This window comes from Lontra canadensis, unplaced genomic scaffold, assembly GCF_010015895.1.
Source record: "Lontra canadensis isolate GAN:19392208 unplaced genomic scaffold, GSC_riverotter_1.0 scaffold127, whole genome shotgun sequence".
In the NCBI taxonomy this organism is placed as follows: Eukaryota; Metazoa; Chordata; class Mammalia; order Carnivora; family Mustelidae; genus Lontra; species Lontra canadensis.
The window spans coordinates 4441412-4451730 of record NW_022631121.1 but is presented as its reverse complement, the minus strand read 5'-3'; the positions used below and the strand labels follow the sequence as shown (position 1 = coordinate 4451730).

General features: G+C 38.3%; 1 protein-coding gene across 1 annotated transcript; it reads left to right on the top strand.

Moving 5' to 3' along the window:
* Positions 1–6603: 6603 nt before the first annotated feature.
* On the top strand, positions 6604–9831 carry LOC116857845 (serine/threonine-protein phosphatase 4 regulatory subunit 3B-like). Its single transcript, XM_032842304.1, has one exon. The coding sequence runs from the start codon at positions 6644–6646 to the stop codon at positions 9236–9238; it is 2595 nt and encodes an 864-aa protein (XP_032698195.1). The 5' UTR covers positions 6604–6643; the 3' UTR covers positions 9239–9831.
* The last annotated feature ends 488 nt before the right edge of the window (positions 9832–10319 follow it).

Sequence of the window (10319 nt, the reverse complement as noted above, 5' to 3'; positions counted from 1 at the left end):
GAAGGTGGCCACTAACACAACAGATTCACATAATGGTTATCTGGGGGAGAGGTCTGATAATTAATGTCATTCACCGTTCCACTATAAATGTGCAGAAATCCTGGCTAACAGAAATCTGGGATGACAAAAGTTCAAATAAGCTGGTTTTACTACATTGGACTTTTACTACATTGGACATGAAAAGAGGGGGATGGCAAAATTTTTCTTTTTTGAACTACTTTGTGCGTTTCTAAACACTTACTAGATGATGAGAACTGAAAATATTTACTAGTAGTTGATCTCAACTGAGGATGATTTTGCCCCCAGGGGCAAAGTCTGGAGACATTTTGAGTTGTCTGGAGACATTTTGAGTTGTCACAACCTGGGGAAAAGATGCTAATGGCATCTACTGGGTAGGCAACAAATATCCTACCCTCAGTAATCAACCAATCAAACAAACAAACACAAATATAGGAGATCATAAGACATGGGACCTTATCAAATTTCACTTTACAGGGGCGTGTTTCATGGAAAATATCATCCTAAGAGCCATTTAAGACACGGGGAACAATACAGTCATTGTACTTAAGTTATGCAATACATGTTGATTACAACAACCTTTTATGTTTGTTTTATGTGATGCTGTATATATTGTTTATCTGATAAAGAAATGTGCTAAGTTAGGAGATTTTAAAAATTATTCTTTTAAGTAACTGTAAACAAAGGTTTTATATTTTTCTGAATAAGGTCAGCATTCAAAAATAAATTCCTACATGGCCATGGCTGCTCTCCCACCTAAAAAAGTGGTAGCAGATCACCTAGCAGTGACAAAACACAAAAGGTTATTTTTTAGGAGGAATGAACCAGATCTTCACACTTCAAGTAGTAATATATCCAAAACCAATACTAGCCAAGGTGTTTGAGATTTCCCCTTATCATGAAAATACTTTTTTTCTGTCTCTAACTCAATCTAATTATATCAACAAAAAATCAAATGCATTCAAGGCACTCCTTTAAATGTTAATGGAATTAAAGCAAAGATACTAAGTTGAAATCAACTACTGCCTAAAAAAGTGAAAATTTAGATTTTAAGATATAAATAAAACTAGTGCTACACTGAAGCAATGAAGACGATTACTGCCTCTAAGCAAACACTGAGCGGTGTTTAGCTCCAAATGATGCTTATTGCTATTAGTTATATAACATGGTTGTAAGCTAAGTAGTAAGTAGTCAGCTAGTGTTATTTGTGGAGATCTAGGTAGGAACAGGAAATAATATGGTCTATCAGGATAAAGAATGAGGGGATCTATGAATTGTACATTTTAAAACAAAACTCGAAAAGTTGAGAAGTAAGCTATTGGAACAGAAGAAAAAGAGGCGAGCATGGCATTGAAAGTCAAAGTCTAAAATGTACTTGTGGTCAAGAGAACGTTACCCTCAATCCCCTCTTTTCTTCCTCCTTTAATTCCTTGTGATGTGACAAAAAGATTTGGAGCTTCCAAGGAAGCCAAGCACTCAGTAGAAAATTGGCTAGTGCTAATAGTAACTGCCTGTGGATCCAAAAAACACTTAAAGTGGTTCTTACCTCTGAGCACTGGAAAGATAGTAGCTGGAACTGTTGCAATGCACATATAACAGGATGATGTTTTTAGCTGAGAATAAAAGGTTTTAAAGATTTATTTATTTATTTGAGAGAGAGAGAGAGATACCACGAGTGCAGGGAGGGGCAGAAAGAGAGAGAAGCCGACTCCCCAATGAACATGGAGCCCCACAGGGGCTTGATCCCATGACTCTGAGATCATGACCTGAGCCGAATCCAGGAGATGGACACTTAAATGACTGGGCCTCTCAGGTGCCCCTAATAAGTTTTAAATATCCACACATCCTAACATTCTTTATACAAGGTGACCACCATATATCCTCTTTGCCCTTTAAAAGTTCTGACTTACAGCTGTTATAGTCAAGCTTGTGGAACACTGCATTAATGTCCCCATTTAACCTTCCTTCCACCCACCCCACATCCTTGGCTATGTAATTTTGCTATGATTTTCCCATCTTAGGTGGGGCATACTTCTCCATCTCTTGATCCTCGGCTTGGCCATGGACTTGTTTTGGACAAGACATGACTTAGATAGAAGCTTGAAACGGACTAGAAATTTTAATATTAGAAAATTAGGGTTCTTTCAATACCTGAGAGTTGATGGAAAAGCTGTGATTTAGCCCAAGATTTAGAAAGAAGAATTTGACAGAACATGAATATTTCATGGATGGGTTGGGGTAGAAGATCTCTGCAATTTTAAAGAAGTTACTTAAGGATGGTCTCACTGGAATAAACGTTTTTCATACAGTTAAAAGCCTAAAACAGGATAATATTGCTTCCCTGGTCTCCATCAGTAAGAAGAAAACAATCCAAAAGAGTGGGATTAGGGGGACCTTGGGTGGCTCAGTTGGTTAAGTGTCTGACTCTTGATTTCAGTTCAGGTCATGATCTCAAGGTTTTGAGATCGAGCCCTGCGTCATGCTCTGAGCTCAGCAGGGATTCTGCTTGAGATTCTCTCTCTCTCTCTCTCTTGCTGCCCCTGCTCCCCTCCACTGCGTGTGTGCACACTTCTCTCTCTCTAAAAAAAATAAATCTTTAAAAAAAGAAGAGTGGGAGTGGGGCAGCAGGGGAAATGCAAGACGTATCCTGTAAATTAGAAATATCTCCTTTTAAAACTAATTATTTGCTCCATAAGATACCCGGAAATAAATTTCGAATTCACTATTTTATCCCCAGTGCTTGGTATAGGGCCTATACATAGGGGTTGCTCATAATTTTGTGAAGAATAAGTAAGTAGATTATTGGAAATCATCCTAGAAAAAATATGTATTCATTTTTGTATTTATTCAATAGATAATTGCTGAGAAACTACTATATATCATGTTTTATGGAGAGTGCTAGGCACACAGCAGTGAGAAAAATGAGTTGATAAATCAGAGCCATCAAACAACTGATAGTCTGGTTGCAGAAAACATAACAAATGAAGTACAAAATATTCAGATGATGCTAAGTGATATGGAAAAAAGATACATCAAAGAAAACAGATGGATGGGTTGAGGTAGAAGATCTCTGCGATTTAAAAAAAGGTACTTACGGATGGTCTCACTGGAAGTAAAGGGCTTTTGAATAAATGGTTTAATGAAGTAAGGCTCTGAGCCATGTAGATATTGGAAACTAGTGTTCCAGGCAGATGAAAGGCAGGTACAAAGGCCCTGAGGCAAGAGTGTGCCTAGTGTGCTTCTGACAGAGTAAGATGGCTAGTGCGGTTGGAGCAAAAGAAGAGAGACAGAGACGATAAGGGAAGACCTCAGATTGGTCAAGGGGGCCAGGCCTCATAAACCATAGTTAGAACTTTGGCTTTTATTCTAAGGCAGAAACACATTGATCTTGAGCAGAAGAGTTGGAGAATACAATGTGTTTTAAATGAGTCCTCTCCAGCTATTGTACTGACAATATACTATTGGGGGGAAAGGCAGAAGCCAGGGGAGATTATTTCAGATTTCCAAATTAGTGGTGATTGTAGCCAAAAAAGGGCAACATTCCATGAAATAAGTTACCTGGAGAGCTTGTACAGAACATACATGGGTGTTTTTCGCTAATGATTTTGAAGTTGAAAAATTAAGAGGCGATACTTTTGAATAATTCTATTTCTAATGCTCTTTCATAAAATTAAAAATCACCTTGCTCTTCCCACTGTGAAATGTTCTCTCCTCTTATGGATAGACTACTTAGATATCTAAGTGATATATATATATATATATATATGTATATATATATATATACACACACCATATATATATGGCTTGTTACTTATCCTTAAAATTCTGAAATGTAGACTCATTCCTTTATCATTTTCTAAAATAACTCTGAGAAATATAAAACTTATGCTCTTAGTAGTCATAAAATATGAATGAATTATAAGGTCCTTATCTAAAACTATTTTCAGGGCAGAATCCTCAAGAACTTCTTAACTACTCTCAGGTCACGGGGAGGAAGCATGAAAGAGAAAGGCATCCAAAAACAGAAGAGGAATCCAGAGTCTTAACATTAAATCTACCTATTTTAATTCTGAACTGGCCTCAGTGATTTTCATTCACAAAATAAAACAGAGAAACATCAAATAGCAGTGATAGTTGGGATAAAAAAAATCACAATTATTATAAACATCTGCTATAACAATTTATGCACTAAGAGAAAGCTTTGCATATTGGGAGCAGGGAAGTGGAGAGTTGAAATAATACAGGCCTACTTTCAAATCCTAGCGATATCACTTACTGCAACCAAACGTATGATTCAGTTTTGGAGGTTTAAGTTTTTTTCCTCTCTAATATGGAAGTAATAATATCTTCCTCAGGCCATTATTGTATGAGCATTAAATAAAAAATAAATAATACCTATAAAAGGGACTACATAGCTCCTAGAACATGGCATTTGTTATTCATATATATTCATATTGATATGTTCTCTGTAAAACAACACAACAATAAAATCATAATCTTAGGGAGGTAGAATTACTGAAGCAAAAAAGGGCATTGTTCTACTTCCCAAACCAAATAAGACAGGGCCTGAGAGAATCTACCACAGAAATAGCAACAAGAAATTTGGACTTGAGACTCTTTTTGACTGCAAAGAGATTCTCGCTAACCTAATTAAGATAAAGGGACCTTAATTGGCCTAAGGGAAACTCCCTGTGATGAAACTGTGAGAACAGATTTGTGCTGAATTTCATTCTCTCAGAGAATGAAACCTGAGGGCATATTCAGACAATTGACAGTATTATAATTGATTCTGATAAAAACTTTAATATAACCACAGCAGAGAAAAAAAATTGGACCATTAGCATGCATGTCATTATTGTTATTACATATTTGCCTATTCTCTCACTGAAATAAGACAGGAATTTTAAGCTAGTAAGTACATATATCAGTGTTTGTATTTGTCATTTTATTAATTCTTATGCGTAAGAATGTGTATTATTAGTGATTGGTAAAGGTTTCTAAACCAGCAGTATCCTGGCATTGATTTGAGTTTTCTCATGAAATGATTGTCATTTCCATTCAGGTCTCCAAGTGCCCCAGCTGTAGTGTCCCAGGGAATATTCCTGTACTGTAATCTCCTGGAGGCGACATTGCAAAAGAGGTATGTGAAAGAGTTTTTCTGTGCTCTACTTGAGAATTGTCACACATTTCCACTGCTATGTAAAATGAGTTAGAAACAAGGCTCTTCAAGTCCAAATGTGCTTGACGTGGCCCATTTCTGTTTTTCCCTTGCAATAACAGGGTTAATGTTTGGGGGAAAATTTTTTCTTAAAGAAAACTGCAGAAGTTGCTGCTACATCAAAAATCAACTTGGTTACTATTAAAATTATATTTAACAAAGTTGCCATATACAAGCTTCTATTTTTCAGTTGGCTATACACAGATGTGGATCTAAAGAAGGAAGTGCGTGACTTTCATCTTCTCGATAATTTTATGTTGATTACAAATTATATGGATGGAAGGAATGTGAAATAAAATGTAATGAAGGCCAAGAAAAGAAGGGGCTAGCATAGTTCAATGGCTGAGAAAACCAATTTTGGAATCAGAAAGACATGTGTTCAAATCAGAGTTCCTCTACTTACTAGGAGTGTGACCTTTGGCAATTTATTTAACTTCTCTAAGTTTGTTTCCTGATCTTAGAAGGAACCTTAGTATTGCTATATCACTAGGTTATCATGAGAATTAAGTACAAAAAGATATAAAAGTTCTTGTCACATTGTCTTGAACATAAAAAGTAGTCAAGTATTTAATGTGATCAATTATGTTATTACCTTTCTCTAATACTAATAAGTACTCAAGTATTATTACTTAGTTGTGGTTGTTACTATCACTGTAATGATCAAGAAAATAAATAAAACAATTGATCTGTGATGTGCAGTACACACTCTTAGCTAATTTAACCCAGTTTCTCTCTGGCCCACTCCTCTAAGAACTAGGAGTGTGGTTATAAATTGGAAAAAAGGTTTTCCCATTGTGGTAAATGAGGGCACTTCAGGCCCAGCTGAACAGAATGAAAGAGTTGCTAGCTCCTTCTGGGGACAAGATCCTCCCCCAAGGGTGGGTTAAGTGAGTGGCAGATAAATAGGGCAGGCTTTCTAGAGAAGACCCACCTACAGATCTCTGATTGTCAGTAATAGTCCATACTTCACTTGACTTCTGCTTCTTTGGGGGGTGGGGGATGCGTGGGTGGGTCGGGGGTGGGTGGGGAAGTCTCAACATGGTGTTGATCAGGAAATAAGGTGTTGAGTTGGTCAGGACATAAGTGATTCAGCTTTCTTTCGTTTAAAGTCCTAAGTCTCCTACTCACTGTTAAGTGAAAATGCTTCTGGGGAACAAAAGGGTTTTTTTTGTTGTTTTTTTTGGGGGGGGATTATTTTTTTAATGGAAAGAACAGTGCTTTGCTCTAATCACTAAGCCTCCATGTAAGCTTGGCCGCAATGCCTCAACACATTTAGAATGTTCAGCTGGGTAGAATCCTGCGACAATCATAAGAATCCTGCTGTTGTCGAGGCTTTCCCAGACGACCAGGAGCAAGCCAAAGGCTCACTCCGTAAACCCACGTTAAGAGGGAATATGCGAGGGCAAAATGGAGAGAGGGAAACGTAAGATGGAAGGGAGAGAAAGTGGGACTCGAGGGAACTCTGCAGACCTCAGGAACCACCAGCGTCCACCTGAACGCTACTTCTCTGCCATCTTCCACCGTAACTTTCCCCTCCCGCCACCTGAGCAACAGTCGCTGCCACAACAGCGACAACTACAGTCGACTCCGGGCACATGTGACCCAGCGGCCCCCCACACCGAGACCAAGACTGGGGACGGGAAGCCAGCGGTCGCCACTGCCGACACACGGTATCTGGTAAAAGTCTACTCACTGAACGAGGACCAGCAATGGGATTATCTCGGCACCGGGCACGTCTCCTCTATTTATGTGAAGCGCCTTCAGGGCGTGTCCCTGCTCGTTAGGTCGGATTCCCAGGCCTCACTAATCTTGGAATCAAAAATAAATTCAAATACACCCTATCAGAAACAACAGGAAACGCTGATTATTTGGTCTGAAGCAGAGAACCATGGTGTGGCATTAAGTTTCCAGGACACTGAGGGTTGCCATAAGATCTGGGAGGAAATTTGCCACGTTCAGGGAAAAGACCCATCCATCGAAATCACGCAAGATCTCTTGGAGGAATCCAAAGAAGAACAACTGCATGAAGTCCGGGAAACCAATAATGTGTTTGACCTGCCTAACTGTGAACTCTGTAAACTTAAAGAGATTGATGACTTCATTACCTCGGTTCTCGCTTCACCGATCCGTAAGGAGAGACTGGCTCTGATCTTAGAAAATGACGACTATATTAAAAATTTGCTGCAGCTGTTCCACACTTGTGAGGACCTAGGGGACACTGCAGGCTTACATCATTTGCATGAAATTATTAAAGGCATCTTATTCCTTAACAAGACAGCTCTGTTTGAGATCATGTTTTCTGCTGAGTGTATCATGGATGTGGTGGGATGTCTTGAATATGACCCTGCTTTGGCTCAGCCAAAAAGGCATAGGGAATTCTTGACCCAAAATGCAAGGTTCAAGGAAGTTGTACCAATAACAAATGGTGAACTTAGGCAAAAAATAAATCAGACATATAGGGTACAGTACATCTATGACATACTTTTGCCGGCACCATCCATGTATGAAGAGAACTTTCTTTCTAGTCTTACAACTTTTATTTTCCTCAACAAGGTTGAGATAGTCAGCATGCTGCAGGATAACTTTTTGTCTGAAGTCTTCGCACAGTTAAAGAATGCGGCCATAGATGATGATAGACGGCGTGAATTGCTACTTTTCTTCAAGGAATTCTGTGCATTTTCTCAGACATTACAGCCTCCAAAGAAGGATGCTCTGTTCAAAACACTGACAGAATTGGGAATTCTTCCTGTTCTTAAAATCGTAATGAGCATGGAGGATTCGCAAATAAGGTCAGCTGCTACTGATATATTTACTTATCTTGTGGAGTATAGTCCATCCATGATTCGAGAATTTATCATGGAAGAAGCTCAGGAGAGTGAAGACGGTAACCTTTTCATTAATTTAGTCATTGAGCAAATGATCTGCGATACTGATCCTGAGCTAGGAGGTGCTGTTCACTTAATGGAACTTCTTCGTACTCTTCTTGATCCAGAAAACATGCACATAACATCTACTAAATGTGAAAGAAGTGAATTCCTAAATTTTTTCTACAAGCATTGTATACACAACTTCATAGCACCACTTTTTGCCACCACTTCGGAAGATATATGTGAAAGAGATAGTGAAGTTGGATCCAACAGAAACAATACACATTGCCTCAATAATTATCAAACAGCACAGCTACTTTCTTTAATTTTAGAGCTGCTCACATTTTGTGTGCAACATCACACATACTACATAAAAAATTATATTTTGAGTAAAGACTTGCTAAGAAGAGTCTTGATCTTGATGAATTCAAAGCACACTTTCCTGGTCTTGAGTGCACTCCGCTTTATGAGAAGGATGATTGGCCTTAAAGATGAACTTTATAATTGTTACATCATCAAGGGAAATCTTTTTGAGCCAGTTGTCAAAGCTCTTCTGGGTAACGGAACTCGGTACAATATGTTGAATTCAGCTGTTATTGAGCTGTTTGAATACATAAGAGCGGAAAATATCAAATCTCTTATTACACATATAGTTGAAAAGTTTTATAAGGCACTTGAATCGATTGAATATGTCCAGACATTCAAAGGATTGAAGATTAAATATGAACAAGAAAAAGACCGGCAGAAACAAATACGGAAGAATTTACATTCTATCCTGCATAGTAAAATACTTCGCAGGAGTGCCAGAGTCGTGGACAAGAAGGAAGAAGAGCATTTTAAAGGAAATTCAGAGGAAGGAGAAGCAACTATGCCGCCACTGGAAGATGATTTTCAAGATCGTTTCAAATTTATGGAGACTGAAAAAACAAAGGAAAATCAAGACAAGGTAGCTCCTCCTAAAAGATCATCTTCAGGGGGCTACAAACCCACCTCATCCCATCCTGCTGCTGCTGCTAATGGAACACGTAGCCTGCAGGGTAGCAGCACTGTTGGCTTACCGAATCATCCCGATGATGATGAAAAAGATAAGGAAGATGAAACATCTCCCAGGAAGAGACCACATCTTAGCCTGTGAAATCTTTATGCAAGACCCTCAACAATACTAAATTCTATGAATATTCAGTAAACATCAATTAGCTGAAAAGTCTGAATCCAAAAGCTTTCTAATTTGAACTTCTAAGTATACAATAAGTAGCAAAGATGTCAGTGTCATCACCTAGGATGGTTTAGTTCTGTAAAAACCAAAGTTCACAGAATTCATAAAAAAAAAAAGGAAGAAAAAGAACTAAACTAAAAAACTAACCAGAACCTGAATGATGACTACTTTGCAGGAAAAAAATCTTAGTTTGGGGGAAGGAAACAGGTTGATAATATAAATGAATGTAGTTTTGTTCTAGGGCTGTATTTTAAAAACAGCTGTTAACACTGCAGTTACAAAGCCTGTAACATTACTTGCCCAGTGATTCTGACTATGGTTTTCTTTGCTTCGATTGCCCTTTTTTTTTGTCATAAAAATTCATGTTTACATGGAAAACAAAGTCAACTGTAATCAAAAAAACAAACTGAAGCTATTCACATGTCTGTGAAGATTTAACACAAATTCAGACTCTGGGTAATTGGGGGGGGGGAAGTAACTTGCAGTGTGTATTTTCATGAATAAAAAAGGAAGCTGGATTCAAAATGTGCAGTTGTCAATTTAACTTTTTTTTTTTTAGATAAGTGATGCCAAGAATCAGCCCACTAGTATTCTGAAAAGGTATTCTCTATTGCCCTGGTGGTGGGTAGAACAGAACACTTTCAATAGCCAGATGGTGAAAAGTAATTCTGAAGGTATTTGCTGCCTCCTTAATAAAGTTGTGTCCATCTTCAGAGCAGCAGGTTAAGTTTTAAAGTACTATTTACAGGGGCATCTGGGTGGCCCAGTGGGTTAAAGCCTCTGCCTTCTGCTCAGGTCATGATCCCAGGGTCCTGGGATCAAGCCCCGTATCAGGCTCTCTGCTTAGCGGGGAGCCTGCTTCCCCCCCTCTCTCTGTCTGCCTTTCTGCCTACTTGTGTTCTCTCTCTCTGTCAAATAAATAAAATCTTTTTTTAAGTATAATTTACAAAGACTAACATACAAAAAATAGTGCTGGATGAGGTGGCATTTAATATCTAGG